Below are 17,011 nucleotides of genomic sequence, written 5' to 3' on the forward strand. Positions count from 1 at the left end.
AAGAAGTTGTCTGTCCGTCCGTCTTTCTGTCTATCTGTCTGTCCGTGGGAAAAGCGTGGGGGGAAGACACAAGAAGGGGCCGAGACGAGGATTTAGGTCATTGTAATAGCTCAGTAAATATACCCAAGAAGAGTTCCGACACACTATGACATGGGCAGACGTGGCCTGGGGATCAGCGCGCATCTCGAATGCTTGGAATTTGGAATTCCTCTGGATGTGACTCCCGCTCCATGGGCCTTTTGTGACTCTAGCAGAGACACTTGCAGTCAAGAGGGACATGAAAGTTTGCCTGCCGGCGAGGTCAGACCAGTAAAACAAGGGGGGGGATGTTCTCAGAGAGGGCGGGCCGGAAAGTCATTTGTTGCGACGTTTTCACGACGCCAAAGCCGGCTGAGACCTTTGGGAGCCAAGATGTCGGATAACCTGGTTCTGTGCGGGAGTTTGAGGTTTGAAGATAGCTCTTCCGTCCAAAGGAAGGGGTTTAAGCATCAACGGTGAGTATCGAAGAGCGCCCAAAACGTCGACTTGGCATTACGACTTGGCGTTGTGTTAGCCTGAAGCCGGGACGGGAAGCCGAGAGAGGCAAAGCTGATGACAAGAAACCCGGAAACTGGGGGAAGGGGGGGAGGGACAAGGTTGGCCGGTGGATGTGAATGGACTTTCGACGCCGCCGGGAGTTCCAGACGGTCCAGCCCAGTTGCGGTCATGTCCCTATTCATTCAGTTAAACGACCCGTCATGCGGCCATGTCCCGGGTTAACCCCCCCTTTATCCCCCGCGGGCTTCCAAGCAAGTTCTGCAGGCGAGGGTGGTTTAGACTTTTCGGGAAGGGTGGAAAATGACATGACTGCAATGACTCGCAGCTGGGAGAGGGAGGGGGGGGCTGGATGGGTGGTTTCTTTTGATATTCCTGCCGCGGACGGGTTCCCGGACATGGGTCCCGGGACCTCCGGGGGGCATCCCGGACGGCGATCAATCAGGGCCAGCCAAACATGGTGACTATTCGCGCTTATACCGTGTAGTACTATAGAGACAACAGGGGGGACGTTTGCATGCGAGTGTTCCCGCTGCGAGATCGAAGTCTATCCGCTGTCTCACTTAAAGCCTCCTGGCGCTAGTAAGGCTATCGATTTAATTCCCAGCTGACTTATACGCACGGTACCTAGCGGTATGATCTGGACGAGACCACGGTTGCGGGAAGTGGGTATTATGATGTTATACTGGAGAGCCCGCGTTGATACACGCCAAGACGTTTCGAGACGGTGGGCATCCCTCTTCGCGAGGGGGGGCTCGTTGTTGTTTGGCCTAATGTTTCCGAAGAGCAGATCACGTTGGAGGGATATTGTATCTGAAGTAGTTTGTTGACGCTCCAGGGGGACTTTAAGGGGTGTGGGTGGTCGATGATGCCACCCGTCTTTTAAAGCATGGAGGATGTCCCCTCGGTGTCGTGGGAGGCTTTTGGATATGCTTTTGGATGGACGGTGGGAGGGCCTTGTTAGGATCAGAGTCGTGAGGTATTTATTAAACGAAACCTTGGATGCCATCTGGAATTATCTCCGCTCCTGACGGGACCCCGATACCAACAGACGTACTCAACAACGACAAGAGGAGTACGAAGCCAGCCACGCATGCATCAGGGTCGACAATGACGCGCCAACGGCATCTGGCGTTGCAACTTGCCGCCGCCCTGGCACTGCTGGCCGCGGTACTCCCGGGGGCCCGCGTCGCGGCGGTCGAGGACCTCGAGGCCGAGGACGTGCCTCCCGAGTGTGCGGCGGCGTGCACCCCCATCGTGCAGCTCACGGGTCGCTGCGAGGCGCAAGCGGAGCAACGGTTTGGGACGGACCGGCGGCGGTCCATCGGATGGCGGCGGGCGGCGGTAGACGGTCCGGAACGGGAGGCGAGAAGAAGGTGGAGGAAGAGGAGGTCTCTGCAGCGGACGCTGGGGACGCGGCTGGGACGGAGGCAGCGGGAAGAAGAAGATGACGATGATGTCGAAGACGGGGACGAGGACGATGATAGCGACGACGAGGAGGAGGGGGCCAGGACGCGGACGCAGCCTGCTCCCGGAAGGATCGCCGAGACGGAGCGGAGCAAGGCGGCGGACGAGGCGGGGGCGGACGCGGCGATGAGGGCTTGCGTCTGCGGGGAGCGCGGGTTCGACGTTGCCGGCGCGGCGTTCGGATGCGCGGCCTGCGTTGCGCGGAACGGAACGGCCGTCGAGGCCAACGAGGGTGAGTCGTTTACCCGCCCCCCCTCTCTCTTATCTCTTGGTTTCCCATCTTTGTCGTGGGCCACGGGGAACGAACATGACTGACAGGGGAATCTTAGACATCCGGCAGATCATCGCCGAGTGCGGCTTCGTTGCCGCGCCGGCTCCTCCGGTGCTGGTGACGACGACGACACCACCGGTCCTCGTGCCTGCTACCAGCACCTTGCCGCCTCCGGTGTTGGCCCCGGGCGAGCCGTCTACGCTCAGTTCATCGACGTCTACATCAGCAACGACACCGCCGCCTGCACCTCCGCAGGTGGATGCACCCCCGTCCACGCAGTCTACCTCGATACCTCCGCCAGCGCCCCCGGCTACCCAGACCCCTTCGGTCCCCACGACGCCGTCCCAGCCGGCAGAGGCGTCTTCGACGCAAAGTGCCGAATCGGTCACGCCCGTCACCGTGTTCGAGACCCCCACGTTCGTGACGCTGCCGTCCATCGTCCGGCCGAACGACGCCCCGGCCTCCCCGCCGGACCTCGGCGACGGGAATCAGATGAGTCACGGCGCGAGGAGGATGGGCGTACCCGGTAGGGGCGTCGTCTTGTTGGCGGTTGTGGTCTTTCTTTTGATTTGAGATGTTAGCTAGAGAAGAAGGGACTGTCGTTCAGAGATACCAATGGCTGCGAGGATTTGCTTTGGGTGGGACCGAGACAGCTGATAGATGGCGGGTTAATAGGGGGGGGGGACTGAAGACTTCAAAGAGCGAGCCAGCCGTATTACACAAAAGTCGTGTGTGAGCCTCCATTTATCAACGGCCATGCCTTTTGCTTCCTTTACGACTCGCTTTGGCCTCGAATGATTGATAGTGGCAGTGGCTACTGGGCTATCAACCTCGGCAGTTCGACATCACGGTCGGAATCAATACCAATAACATCCCACGCGATCACTGAAGCAGCTTGATGGCGAGTGAGACTTTTATAAAATTTGGATACTACACTCGGAACAGGTTTCCCGAACCGAGCAATTTAGGACAACCGAAGGGTATATGCGCTCTATAACGAACCATATCTACATACAGAAAAGGAAGACTCAGAATGAAGGAAATTTTCTAAAAACCCACTCCATCTTCTGCTACTGGTTCCTATTAGATGGCCAGCGCGGCCAGCGCGGCGGCCAGCAGGATGGCTCCTGAGCCAACCTTACCGGCGCCAGCCTGGACGGGGCCGGTGGTGGTGGCCGGGCACGCGGCGCCGATGCAGGGCGCGGTGACGCCGGTACCGACGGGGATGCGGGCGGTGGTCAGGGTGCCGTTGTAAGGGGACGACGGGGCGACGACCAGAGTCGTGGGCGCGGCGGGGGGAGCGGTGGCGGTGGCCACGTCGGTCGCGGGGACGCCGGGGGTCTCGGGGACAGGCTTCTGCGCGGAAGTGGTCTCGCCGGGCACGGGGACACCGACGGTGGGGACGCCGGCGCCGGGGGTGGAAGGCTTGGGCGAGCCCGGGGCTGAGGGCTCGTCCTTGCTTATGGTAGAGTATTCGGGGGCGGGAGTCGTAGGCTTGCCGGGGGCAACCGGGGTTGTGGCGGGCTCCTCGCCGCCGGGGATGACGGGGGTGGTGATGGGCTTCTCGTTGCCGGGGACGGCGGGAGTGGTCGCGGGCTTCTCGCTGCCGGGGATGGGCGGGTTCTGAGAGACGTCGGTGGGCTTGCCGGGGACGCCGGGGACGGGCACCGTCGTGGAAATGAGCTCGCTGGTAACGATGGTAGAAGTTCTGGCGGGGCAGTCAGGGACCTCGGGTGCGCACGAGGTGATGGTGACGATGTTCGTCTTGAAGGTCGTCAGGACGGTGGGGATCTCCGTGGTGACGGGGACCGGCTTCTCACCCTCGGTCGTGGGAACGGGGATGATCTCGCTGGTGACGACGGTGGAGGTTCTCGCGGGGCAGTTGGGGACGTCAGGGGCGCAGGAGGTGATGGTGACGATGTTGGTCTTGTAAGTTGTGATCTGGACGGGAGGCTGTTCCGTGGTGACGGGCTTCTCGGCCTCGGTCGTGGGCACGGGGACGGGCTTCTCTCCCTCCGTAGTAGGAACAGGAACCGGCTTCTCGCCCTCGGTGGTGGGAACAGGCACGATCTCGCTAGTGACAATGGTGCTGGTCCGGGCAGGGCAGTTGGGGACGTCGGGAGCACAGGAAGTGATGGTGACGATGTTGGTCTTGTAGGTCGTGATCTGAACGGGAGGCTGCTCCGTGACAACGGGCTTCTCGACCTCGGTGGTGGGCACGGGAACGGGCTTGTCCCCCTTGGTCGTGGGTACGGGGACGATCTCGCTGGTGATGACCGTCGAGGTCCTTGCCGGGCAGTTGGGAACGTCGGGCGCGCAAGAGGTGATGGTCACGATGTTGGTCTTGTAGGTGGTGATCTGGACGGGGGGGTCCTCGGTGACGACGGGCTTCTCGGCCTCGGTGGTGGCGGGAACGGCGGGAATGGTCGTGGGGATGACCTCGCTGGTGATGATGGTGGAGGTCCTGGCAGGGCAGTCGGGGACCTCGGGCGCGCAGGAGGTGATTGTGACAATGTTGGTCTTGTAGGTCGTCAGGGCGGTGGTGACATCGTCGACAGGCTTCTGCGAGCTGACGGTGACGACGGGCTTGTCGGCAGTGGGCTTGGGCGGGACGTAGCTCTCGACGGGGATGGCGGTCGTCGTGGGGATGATCTCCTGGGTAGTGAGAGTCGAGGTCCTCGCGGGGCAGTTGGGGACTTCAGGGGCGCAGGAGGTGATGGTGACGACCTCGGTTTTGGAGATGGTCAGCTGGGTCGGAACGTCGTACACGGGGCAGATCGTGGTGGTGACGGGGACGACCTCGGTGACGACTACGGGGGTGTCCTTGGCCGGGCAGTTGGTGACCTCGGGCGCGCACGAGGTGATGGTCTTGATGTTGGTCTCGTAGACGGTGGACGTGGCGAGGCGAGTGGTCAGGCTCTCAGCAGGGGTCTCGATGGGGGTCTCGACGGGGGTCTCGATGGGCTTCTCGGAAGCAATGACGGAGGCGGAGGCGGAGGCGGAGGCCGGAGCGGAGGCCGAAGCCGAGACGGTCTCGACGGGCTTCTCAGAAGCGACGGCGGAGGACACAGCGGCAGAGCTGACGACAGCAGTGGTCTCCGCAGCAGCAGAGGTGGAAACAACAGTGGTCTCTGCAGCAGTGGAAGCAACGGCAGTGGAAGCGAGCTGGCTGGAGACGACGGAGCTGGGAGTCGCCTCAGCCTCCTTGAGGCTGTAGATCTTGATGGACTTGAGCTGGAAGTACACCTCGGCGAAGGCGGCCGGGTTCTTCGCAACCCACTCCTTGCAAGTGGCGCCCCCGGCCTTGGCCTTGCAGCTGTCCCAGATGCCATCCTGGCCGGCCACGCCGCACAGGTTGACGTTCATCACGAGCTTGGCCTCTCCAAAGAGCTTGTCCGCGGCGCACGTGCTGGTGGTAAAGCTCGGAACGCCCCAGTTCTCCGGGTTGGGGTTGGTGGCGATGTCGGCGGGGGCGTTGGCGTGGGTGAAACCCCAAACCTTGATCGCGTCGTCGGTCCATTGCATGGCGTCTACAAACGGCGAGTTAGCCCAAATCTATCACGGCTTGGGAGTTGGTCATGTATGGGGGGGGTGCCGGGGTTCTTACAAACGCCGCCCTCGGCGGATCCAAAGGGCGCGGCCGGGTCGAGGCCGGCACAACCCTCGTTGTCGGCCTGGCCCACGGCGAAGTTGGCGCAGTTCGGCTTGCTGACGGTTCCGGTCATGCCCTTGCCGTCGATGCGGCACTCGCCGATCCTCTCGTCGGTGTGGAGGACGACCTTGTTGACGTTGTCCTCGTTCCAGGTCTCGACGATGTCGATTTCACCGGCATCGGGCCAGGGGTTACCGACGGTCCAGCTGTCAAAAGTGAGACAGTCAGAAAAAAAAAAGCAACTTCAAATACTGATAAATCAACGGAAAAGGGGCTTGAAAGTGACTTACAAAGCAGGCCAGGCACCGCAGACGGGCTTGGGCAGGTGAGAGAAAGTCGCAATGAAAAGACCCTGCTTGTACTTGCTCTTGCTCTCGATCCTGACACTGCTGCGGCCGATGCCGTTGGGGTCGAGGACGGACTTGGAGTCGACGCCGAGGTACAAGTCCTCGCCGACGGTCTTCAGGATACCCATGCTCTGGGCCTCCTCGGCAGACTTGTAGGAAACATATCCGCCCGTGGGGTCCACATCGTTGTAGTTTGAGCTCGAGTGGTCGCTCTAGAAAGATGTTGTTTAGCAACCTCTCTTATTCGATCACGCTGGTGGGCCGGGACTGGATACATACGACGAAGAAGCCGAACTTGTCGAGGAAGTTTGTGGAGTCGTAGCTGTCGACGACCTGGTAGGACTTATGGGCCGATACCGAAGAGGTAAGGAGGAGGACGGAAGAGAGCGTCGAGAAGAGTGAAGGGGCCATGTTGGGCTAAAATATTCCTTTTGGAGAAACAAAATAAAAAAAACCAGAAACGAAAAAAGGGCTACGGGAAACGGCTGTGACGCAAACAAGTCTCGAAGCACACGCAAAAGCACTACGAACAACGAGTGAATGAGATCTTTCCACACTAGAAAGAGTGAATAGAGGGGAAAGGGTCCTCAAAGACTTGGTTTTAAGAAAAAAAGAGAGTGAATAAGAAACCGAAAGAGGTATCTCGAAAGAGGGCGAGATGGAAGAGAGGGTAGGGGGCCTAGATGCGCAGGGCGCTTGATCCCATGGGGGTTGCCCGTCGCTTCTTATATCGGACCAGAGACTCTTCCCTCCTGGCCATTCGATTCCTCCGTAGGGCCACGAGATGAGATTCCCTCAGGGGTTCGACCGCAGGCCTGCCTCTCCAGCAATCTCGTGCTCATTGGGCCTTAGGGCCCCCCCCCGGACGAGGTCTTTGTGAGCCGGCCTCAGAACGGTGGTTCGTTCAGGGGAGATGGGGACGACCTAGAACTCAGCCCCCCCTGACAAGACCGGATGATGTCCCCAAGGGTTTGGCTATGCATTGGTCGTTCGTGTGCCTGGCATACGCAAGGACGAGCGGTTCCGCCCCATGGTTCTCTGCATGTGTGCATAGAAGAGACGTACAAATTACCATCCATACATGGACACCTGTGTGGGTGTGAACGAGAAACAACTTTCTGCAACTCCCCAGAGCAGCCCGACTTTTCTCAAACACGCCAACCAAGGCACTAAGGAGCATTCGGACTTGGACGCCAGGCACGGCACGGCGGTTGGCTGGCGGCTCAGTCACAGCCCGCGCGAAGGCCGATGAGGGTGGCCGTCCCGAGGCCAATGATGTGGAGGCACATGTAAGACTTGAGCCTGGTTTGCCCACCCTTGACCCCATCCATATCCACCCTCCCCTGGTCTGACATGCGAGAACGGGGCCTTGGTGGCCCAGGTCCTGGACGGGACCCCTGTTGGGAGTGGAGGAGTAGTCGTCGGTGGGCGGATGGGATTCCGGCGCTCCTCTTTTTTTTCCCCTCCTTCTCTTCCCAGTCCGGCCCATTCGCCCGCGCTAGACAGGGGATATCGTTCAAGCCGCCGAGATCTCTGATGGTGCTGTCGCCCTTCGAGGCATGATTGGCAGTGGATCTTCTGCGCCGTGGCATCGAACTCTCTAGACCCGGGCGGCAGCACGCACTCTTCCAGTCTGTGTCTTTTCTGATTACCGCCAGCCAAAGGCTACTAAGAAAGGGACGGGCTATGGATCGACGTCAACGGCGTCCAGATGTCCTGTTAGCCGCGTTGCAGGGCGGACGGACCGTCGACAGGTCTGACTACAAGTCCGACTGCTTTGCACCCGCGTTGAGTCCAGCCAAGTTGCCGAGATCCCGGCCGTTTTATGCACACCAACGAGGTGGGCATAACCATAATGGGTGTTGTGGTGCTTTCTCATTGTGTCCCGCTCAGGGGGGTGGTGTGGTTTCTGGGCTCCCCGTTTCGGAGAACAACGTCCAAACGAGAAAATGGTCCTCCAGGGCTCTCTGCGTTTTCCCCCTCGTTCTCGCGGCGTAGCAACGGCTTTCGTATTCCAATCCGTGTTAGCGGAGGGGGGGGGTTGCCTTGGTGGAGTAAGCGAGAAGAACGAGGGTTATTTAAAAAAAAAAAAAAAAAAGCGGCACGGGGATTTCAAGTTGGTGGGTTTCCTTCTTCCATGGGTTCTCCGTTACGGAGCAGTCCGTAAGGCGATGAAAGACTACTACTGCACAAAACGCACCGAACACGACGAGGATCCTATCACCAGAAACCATCCTGCCCGACGATTCGGGAACCGTTTTGGTGGCTCTTGGTGATTGATTACCTGTTGGCAAACATTGGACGGGCGGTCCCTCGCTTGATATCGCTTGGCGGGCTTTTACTCCGCCTTTGGCCTCGGTTATAAGTCGTCTGCTGCGTAGTCCCCAGTTGGGACCCGATCCCTGGCTGCCCGCGTACTAATTTGGTCCTCCCTCATCTCCTTCTTTGTTGATACTTGACTGAATTTGAGAATGGGGGGGGGGGGGGGGGGGGCAAGAGACGTCCCTGTTGAGCCTTCAGGCCTGGTTGTCGACAATATCGTACTGGGCTGCGCCTCAGTGGAAAGGGATGTTGAACTGAAGTCTTGGAATAGAACGCTGGCGGCAATAGCCGTGGGTTCGAAGCATTCCCTGGGGCTTATCCAACATGTTCTCTCACTTGATGAATGCAGAGAGAGCACTACACGCAGCATGCTGTTAAACCGACCCATGGAGCCGCGCCCATTGCACAAGATTAAGCCAGCCATCTCAGGTATTCCCGAGACCATCGACTGCTGGCATCTCAAAGGACATTTGGGGTATGTTTTGGACGAGGACTGTGGTCAATCATGATTCACTCCATCTGCTGCCGATGCTCTTTTACTCCATCAAGCAAGAGGGCTTCCTCCCGCTAGCCACATCGCGATCCCGCTTAACTCCCACCCGCCCGGTGAAGCGCTGCTGATCTGAGCAGATCTCGCGCTGAACGTGCACTGACGATGTCTTTGCGGCGACGATCGCGGTGCTGCACAAATCCGCTTCACGAGCGAGCCCGCAGTTTGAGCGTCTAGATCGCGCTGTCCGGCGGGGGTTGTATTCTCGCCTTGGAACCCCCCCTGGCCACGGCATTGCTCCAAGCGTGGACTGTTTTGGGAATCGATCGACCTTTAGCCTTGATTCGAGCTGCTCTTGACGCTGCGTTGCATTCTCGTGTACGCTCGCTGCTGTGATTGTCCCAGTTGCCGGCAACGGTGAGGCCGTCGATGAGTGTCCGTTCTGTATACATTCAATGTCCAATAACCCTATTCTCCAAGTACATCACATTCACTATTATGATAGTTGGTTTATCACATTACATTCACTCTCACAAGTAAAACAATTCGAACTCCGGTAGTTGAAGTGATTTTACCTGTTCTGTCTACATATTGATCGCTGGTTCAAAGGACTGACTAGGCTTGGAAAGTCCAGCGGAAAGAGTCTCCGATTTCAACTCTTAACGACATTTATCGCAGATAATACGATTAAAGTTCATTAATTGAGTACAGCTAGAAGTACAATACTATTCATTGATCAGACCGCACGTCTGTTTACCTCGTCAGCAGCAGAGAGCCTCACGGGCGCCTCAACGATGTGCGACGAGTGCGCCGCATTGCTCACTGATCCGTCGTTGCTAATTCCAGATTGACCCCGGGGGTACGTCCCTTCGTTATTCCTGTCTCCGCTGTGCGAAACATTGTGAGAATAGTCGTGCGTGTTTCTCGCCGATCCGTCAGAGCTGACGCCAGACTGGCCCCGGGAGTAGTCCCCGCCGGTTGCCCGGTCTCCGCTGTGCGAGACATTGTGGGAAGACTCGTGCGTGTAGTTCCCGTCCGAAGCGCCGCCAAGGTTCTGCTTGGCCTGGCCGAAGACTGATCCGAGGGAACCCCGCGCACTCTCGAGCGCGTTCGCGCCCGCCTGCTGCAGGCCTCCGACCTGCTCACCGGCGTAGCGAGACGCATCGGCCGTGTTGTCACGGGCCTTGGACGACAAGTCGGCGGCGGTCTGCTGACCACCCTGCGCCGCGTTCGAGACATTCGCGCCGGCGTTCTTTGTACCCTGGGCGGCAGCCCCGGAGAGGTTGGAAGCGTTATCCCTGGCCCTCGCGGACACGTCGGCGGCGGTCTGCTTCCCGTTCTGCGCCGTGTTCGACACCGTCCTTCCGGCGTCGTGGGCGGCCTGCTGCGCCTTGGAAGACAGCTCGGAGGCCTTGACCTGGCCGGTGTGCGCGAGATCCTTCCCCATCTCTCCGGTGGTGTTGGCGATCTCTTGAGCACGCGCAGTGGCATCGTGGGCCACCTTGCGGCCCTGAGGCGAGTTGACAAGAGGGGCGATGAAGACCGAGGTCAAGGCCAGGACGGCCAGCCAGAATGGGGCGAGGAACTGCATCAGCCCGTAGATGGCAGCGAACCCGATGAAGGCCTGCGGATACGGATATCAAAGTCAGTCCAAGGGCTTCATTGCACAGAACACGCCGACTCGCTGGCAAGTATTCGGGAGGGAAGCTGCTTACGGCGAAAGTCTTCTCAAGGTCTTGGCCGTAAATGATCTTCTGAGCTTGAACCGCGCCCGACTGGATGAGATCGTGGACATCTTTCAGCGTGGCGTTGAGAGTCGACTCGGGCACCGTCTTGTATTTCTTGGGGCGAAGACGGGTGGAAATAGAATCGGAGCTGAAGGACCGGCTGGCGAACTCGGTCACGGACACGACTCCGAGAGTAGTCATTCCGGCCTTGAGCGCCCATTGAGTGAAAGGCAGGTAGTGTGCCCCGAACAGAATGCCCAGGGAGCCCAGGTATGTGCCCAGCGTGCGAAGCGGATCCTCCCACTGTAAAGGGGTTTTAGCAATCGGGACATTTTAAGACTTGATGAGCATACTCACGCTGATGTAGTGGTAGAGGCTATCTTGGTGAGCTGTGGCATCGTTGGTGTAAGTAACACCTCATTTCCGGTTTTGTTTATAAGAAACCCTACCAAGAACCTGCTTCAATGGGCCATCCTGTTCAGGAGTGGGGTTCGATCTCTCTTGCAGGGCACGTTGGATCGTTGAGGTAACTAGAGGTGATTGTCAGTACGCCGCCTGTGATGCGCTTCCAGCTGGATGAACTCACTTTGATCGGTGTTGTGATCGCCTCCGTCGCTGTGTACGACGACCACGGACGGTTCACCCATGATGATGGTTTGGTATTAATGGGTTGGTTAGGCGGACTGATAGGTTTCTGGCAGCGAAGTTGGATGGCTTCAATTGGGACTTCAGATGCGTTGTGTAAAGAAAGGCTCAACAATGCTCACGTGGTTGGCAAGTAAGGAAGAGGCAGACATAAGGAACTTAACTAAATAGCAAAGGACCCGAGGACACTGTCCACATTAACACGAGCCAATGTTTCTTTCCGCTCCCTGCCGTTGGACATTGCATCATGTTGACGCGGCGACACAGGGTGAGGTGAGGAGGGGAAGGATGACATCGCTCGGCGGTCATATTAGTTCCCCGTTTCTTCGCGGCCAAAAAGTCCAGATACATGCCTAGCTTGCTTGCTTGCTGATGCTGCTTCCCCCCCCCTTTCTCTCTTTCTCCCCTGCCGCGTTGCGATGACGAGGAGGCGGAATGCGGCACTTGGGCGCACGCGGGGGCACGGCATATGAGCACACGAGCACGGAATACGCATTTGGATTCACGTTGGCTTTTACTGCCCAAAATACGTTTCATCAGATCATTCATGTCTCATGATGTGCGCAGGGGTGGCGATACCGTTTTGCGGTTCGTACGTCATCCGGCCTTGGGTGGTGCATTCCACCCGAGAGTCTGGGCCCTCCAAGGGGCCAGGATTTCTCTGGCGGGGGGAGGGGATCGACACTCAAGCCACTATGAGCCACAAATTGGGGGCTTTGTGATGAGGGACGCGATCAAGAGAGGTTGTCCTAGGAATTCTGCTCGACCCCATAGTCATAGTCCATGGGGGGCGATTCGTCATCATCGACGCATCCACCCACGAACCCATTGTCAGGCCGGGGAAAGGGGGCTGTCACGGTCCGGCCCGCCGCGCAAAACATTACATGCGGGCTGTTTTTTCGTCATGGCAAAATTGGATCGTTCCAGGCTTTATTGGCGCCAGTAGAAAGGAATTTATGCTCCGGACCAGCACTTCCTCAGTAGCAGTGATGAGCGTTTGCAGTGCTGGTCAACCTTGTGGGTGACTTCCGCTTGGGCTTTTCTATGCATATCTGTGATGGCGGCACTTGCATGATTTCTTACCAATCGGAATATACGTCCGGAAGTCCCAAGTACGCTGGTGCTGATGGGTGATTGCCCATTGATTCCTTTGCGTCCTCCCAGGGAGTTGCAAAGGTACCTGCAGCAAGCTGATCTGACGACCAAGAGACTGTCGCTACGAATTGACACAGACAGCCAGTGAACAGTCTTTATATCAAGTAGTTGTATACTCATGCCGGTTAGAACCAGGTGACGCCCAATTCGGTTATACGGCCATTGGCACACACCTTGGACTAAGGCCAGCAACAACAGGCTCTGTGGCGGGAAGCGGCATGCCCTTTTCCAGAGCCTGTCTGCAACAACACGCCCACCGTTATTGAAACCATGCCCAAATGGTGTATCTGCAGAAACCAAATGTTAGGGGATGGCAACAGTGAACACTTCAAGGCGGTGAGTGGGTGGGTGGAGGTGGAGGGACGTTGGATTAGAAGAATTAGAGTTTCGCTTCCCATGGAAATCGTTGATCGATATATTACAGAGCCCACCGGCGCAGCCCATCCTGGCGCCCCCCGCCCACTGGTTTAAACCCCTAAATTAGATTCAAGGGCGTCTAAGTGGCTATGGCAGTCTCGAGCCTTGGGGCTAAACCCCCAGAGAACTCTGGCAGCCTCCAGAGAGCCACTGCTGGTTCCTTTGCAGTCCGAGCAGCCCTGCTCAAGTGGGATGAAAATCGCCTCCACGCATGCGATGGCATATTCTTCCAAACGGCCTCGATAGCGGGCAGCGTTTTGAGTAGAGCCGGTGAGGAATGGTTCATCTAACACAGCACGACTTTGGTTTCGGATTATCTCTAACTGACTCACTTCTAGACCAGCATAGCAGACAATACACTCACTGGTGAGGCACAAAAAAAACAAAAAAAACAAAGGACAACTCGTCACGTAGCCAGATGCACTGGCTGTTCGAACAGATCCGCATGCCGTCGCATAAGGTCTCCCGAATTCTACTCTGGGGTTCTTCTGTTGATACTCATCCGTGTACCCGTTGCGCGACGGAGGACGCCCGAAGCCTTGTGATGGCGGACCTCTCCTGGTGGCACCATGCCTGCAAGGAGGGCGCAAGGAGCCGCTTTAAAAAAGTATGACGAGGTTCAATTCAGCCTTGTAAAGATAGGCACCCGATGATATGGTATTTCATGGATGGATCATCTAGCTAGTGCCCTAGGAGCAGGTGTAACATTATAATACATGCTGATGGATCATCCTGCCTGTGGCTGCCGTGATACGCCCGTCTCAGATTGTAGTTGGAATTGACAAACCGATGACTTGAGGCTCTCGAGAGAAACAAGTGAATGGGAGGGCTCGAATGACAGCGAAAAACGGTGTCACTGTCAGGGGTGTTAAACAGAATCAAGAGGTTAACTGAAAGATAGGTGTAAACTGGTAAATAACTTCGTCTCTGGCCTCCTTCCTTTAAGAATAGGGGGAGGGAAGCCCCTATGTAGACCGCCGAGGGCCTTGGAGAGAGGCTCCGTGGAGCAACCGGTGTCCTGGCGTTGTTCTCAATCCTGATATCCCAAATAGGTCCTTGGAAGGCTCTCTTTAATTTGAAAACCTTACATGCACAGCTTCAATTACCCTCAGCCTCTGTGACCCTTTGACACCCTTCTAGGCTTGTGATAGTCACTTGTCTGTCGCGAGAGCTCGCACAGCGTTGCCGAATACATTTGATCTAGGGGAGTCTAACATTGAACACCGATGGATTCAGTTTTCACTTCTGAAACGCTTTCCAAGCCTGATAATAGTCCGCCAGGGTCCCGTCAAGCGGTCGATACGTAAGGCCCAGCTCTGTGGAACTTCGACTGTTGTCCACGATGAAGCTGACCCCTAGGTTCCTCGAAATCCAATGTTGCGTCAGGCCGAACAAAGGCCCGACTACGCGCACAAGAAAATCGGGCAGCTGGTGATTCGGGACCATGGCCGACTTGCTCAGTCTCCGGAAAAGCCGCGAGATGTCCACGAACGTGGCCATCTCCTTGGACGCCACAATGTACCGCCCCTTGGCCGACGGCACCTCCGCCGCCCTGATATGGGCTTCGGCCACGTCGCGCACGTCGACGGTGGCGAAGCTGAGGTTGGGCACGCCGAAGAACAGGTCCCCGCGCAGAAGCTCGTCGAGAAGAAACAGGCTGCCCGAGTCGGAGCCCTTGGACAGCGGCGGGCCGATGACCAGCCCCGGGCAGATGACGACCAAGTCCCATCGGTCTTGTCGCTTGGCGATCGCCCAGGCCTCCTTTTCTGCCAGCACCTTGGAGTAGTGGTAGGGGTTGTGCGTCACTGTGCTGGTCTCGTTGAAGTATCCCTCGGACAGGATCCCTGCCATCTGATCTTGGACGTCGGCGTAATCGCCGAATATGGCACCGACTGAGGTTTCGGTTGAACATCAGTATAAAAAAAGAAAAACTAATCCAGAGCAGGATCTTTCCAGGTTTGATGCTGTTGGTTATTTGTTTGGGACGAACTTACTCGTTGATGTGAGCACAACCCGCTCGACAGCTTCAGTTTCCCCGACGGTGGCCAACACGTTCTGCGTCCCCTTCAGCGCCGGCTCGACGCATTCCTTCTGGCCATCCTTGATCTTCTCCGCCATCAAGAAGGGCGACGCGACGTGGTGGACTACCGAGCATCCCTGCATGGCCTCTTTGAACGAGCCCCATTCGAGCAGGTCGGCCTCGAAAAGCCTCAGCTGGCCGGCCGGGTATTTCTCTTGCAGCGTCTTGAGCGAGTCGACTTTTTTGGCATTGCCGAGGCTACGCACTGTTGTATGTACACGAAAACCTCTTTGCAGCAGTTCGTAGACGAGGTGTTGCGCGACGAAGCCGCTGCCGCCGGTGACGAGGTGAGTCTGCGCGACAGTCATGCTGTGGGAAGAAGTTATAGAGATTTCCCGAGGTTTGTGCCTCGAGTGTCTTCTTGTACAGGTTGGCTGGCTGCTCTGGACCGGAAATGGAACTGGTATCACGCACGTGGTGTTCGCGACGAAACCACGAATGTTCCGTATGGGCGGTATGTGCCACCTTTAAGATAACCAGTTCGCCCGTCGGCAACCCGCGGAATGCTAGGCCAAACCAAAATGGAGCACAAACCAGCCTACCTCCCCCCCTGAAATGTCATCTGCACTCTAACCCCATACGGAGCCAGCCACGCAGTGATGCAACAGCAACAAGTCACAGACAATAGAAAACAGCGAACACAATGAATTGACCCGGATCTTCAAGACGGCGTGGTATGCATCTGGGTCTAGGCATCTTTAATTACAAATCTCAAGTTTAAGCGAACAGTGTGCGGTTTTTCCTTAAAACCAAAACCTCCTTTAGACCCCCACACCGTAACCTCCGTGATCGTTTTGATGCCAAGGTTCTCTTTGTGCTGGATAAGCATCCAGGCTATTCCAGCACCATGGGTACTTCCGAGAAGCGCATGACCCGGCCGACTATCCATCTTAAATACTGCTCGCTTATCCCAACCCGGAACCCGATCAAATTTCTCATCTTTCAACGCTTGTATCGCTATGTCAAAGGTAGGTTTGTAGCTAACGCCAGCGCGGAAGACGACCTTGAGGGTTTTAGGACTTTTGTTTTTGTATTGGCAAGCGCTTAGCCACTGGAAATAGGCAATGTCTGACAGCGTGTCCAAGTCGGGCACGTCTCCTTTGCCGTTCTTGGCCACTTCGTAGCGAGGACTGTAGTTGACGTCGAAAATGAACGCGCCCGAGGGTGGGTTCGCCACGTTTTTGTATGATCCTTCTGACGGCTAGAACACCAAAAAGAAGTTAGCATATTCCTGCATACTCTTTCCAGAAAATGAGATGACAGCTCAAGCTCAAAGTCACTCACCTGTCCATTTCGCATCCACCACCACTTTCGAAACGGTTTGTCTTGGACAAAGTGGTACACGCCGGTCTGTTTTTCATCCACCGGATACTCCGAGTCGGCAAATGCCTCGTCCAATAGTTGCCAATAACCAGGAAAGCCAGGCAATCGTTCCGTATCTCCATCCAAGTTTGTTTCGTATGGGTACCAAGTTATGTAAGGGGTCCATCCCCACGTAACCAGGCTCTCCGGGTCCTGGAACGGACTGACAATGGAAGCGCCGCCATTCAGCTCTGCAGCTTCTTCGTTCCCTACTGGGAGAAGCGTCATAAGATATTCGCCCTTCTTTACGCGGCCATCGTAATCGTTGGAAAAGGTGGGGTACTTTGCTCTCGCTCGCTTGGTGAGGGCCTCGTCGGCGGGTCTGATTGCTGTCGTGGGAGAGGCGCCAACTGGGAAGACTTGGAGCAGCAGACCCAAAAGCAGCAAACGTGAGTTCCAAGCCTCGAAAGGGTGAAACGTTTTGGCCATTATTAACAGTAAATACTAAGAACCGACAGGTGCAAGGCGAGACGCGCGGAACGTACATCGTTCCGCACGCATGAGCAGACTGTCACCTTAAATAGGTAGGAAAGACAAGCAAC

The 17,011-nt window shown here is 57.0% G+C and overlaps 4 protein-coding genes across 4 annotated transcripts; 1 reads left to right on the plus strand and 3 right to left on the minus strand.

The window, feature by feature from the left end:
• Nucleotides 1-2,308: 2,308 nt before the first annotated feature.
• Nucleotides 2,309-2,845, plus strand: CH63R_13755 (uncharacterized protein; the record flags this gene model as incomplete). Its single annotated transcript, XM_018308729.1, has 1 exon — nucleotides 2,309-2,845. The coding sequence occupies one exon, from the start codon at nucleotides 2,309-2,311 to the stop codon at nucleotides 2,843-2,845; it is 537 nt and encodes a 178-aa protein (XP_018151047.1).
• A 391-nt stretch (nucleotides 2,846-3,236) lies between these two features.
• On the minus strand, nucleotides 3,237-6,682 carry CH63R_13756 (Beta-endoglucanase; the record flags this gene model as incomplete). Its single annotated transcript, XM_018308730.1, has 5 exons — nucleotides 3,237-3,263; nucleotides 3,782-5,802; nucleotides 5,880-6,130; nucleotides 6,215-6,483; nucleotides 6,551-6,682. 5 exons carry the CDS (start codon nucleotides 6,680-6,682, stop codon nucleotides 3,237-3,239), a joined length of 2,700 nt encoding a protein of 899 aa, XP_018151048.1.
• Nucleotides 6,683-9,819: 3,137 nt separating this feature from the next.
• On the minus strand, nucleotides 9,820-11,457 carry CH63R_13757 (Reticulon-like protein; the record flags this gene model as incomplete). Its single annotated transcript, XM_018308731.1, has 5 exons — nucleotides 9,820-10,707; nucleotides 10,799-11,113; nucleotides 11,168-11,199; nucleotides 11,260-11,340; nucleotides 11,397-11,457. 5 exons carry the CDS (start codon nucleotides 11,455-11,457, stop codon nucleotides 9,820-9,822), a joined length of 1,377 nt encoding a protein of 458 aa, XP_018151049.1.
• A 2,809-nt stretch (nucleotides 11,458-14,266) lies between these two features.
• CH63R_13758 (NAD dependent epimerase/dehydratase) lies at nucleotides 14,267-16,898 on the minus strand (the record flags this gene model as incomplete). Its single annotated transcript, XM_018308732.1, has 5 exons — nucleotides 14,267-14,919; nucleotides 15,022-15,416; nucleotides 15,475-15,572; nucleotides 15,814-16,308; nucleotides 16,392-16,898. 5 exons carry the CDS (start codon nucleotides 16,896-16,898, stop codon nucleotides 14,267-14,269), a joined length of 2,148 nt encoding a protein of 715 aa, XP_018151050.1.
• Between the last annotated feature and the right edge of the window lie 113 nt (nucleotides 16,899-17,011).

This window comes from Colletotrichum higginsianum, chromosome 10 (assembly GCF_001672515.1).
Source record: "Colletotrichum higginsianum IMI 349063 chromosome 10, whole genome shotgun sequence".
Classification (NCBI taxonomy): domain Eukaryota; kingdom Fungi; phylum Ascomycota; class Sordariomycetes; order Glomerellales; family Glomerellaceae; genus Colletotrichum; species Colletotrichum higginsianum.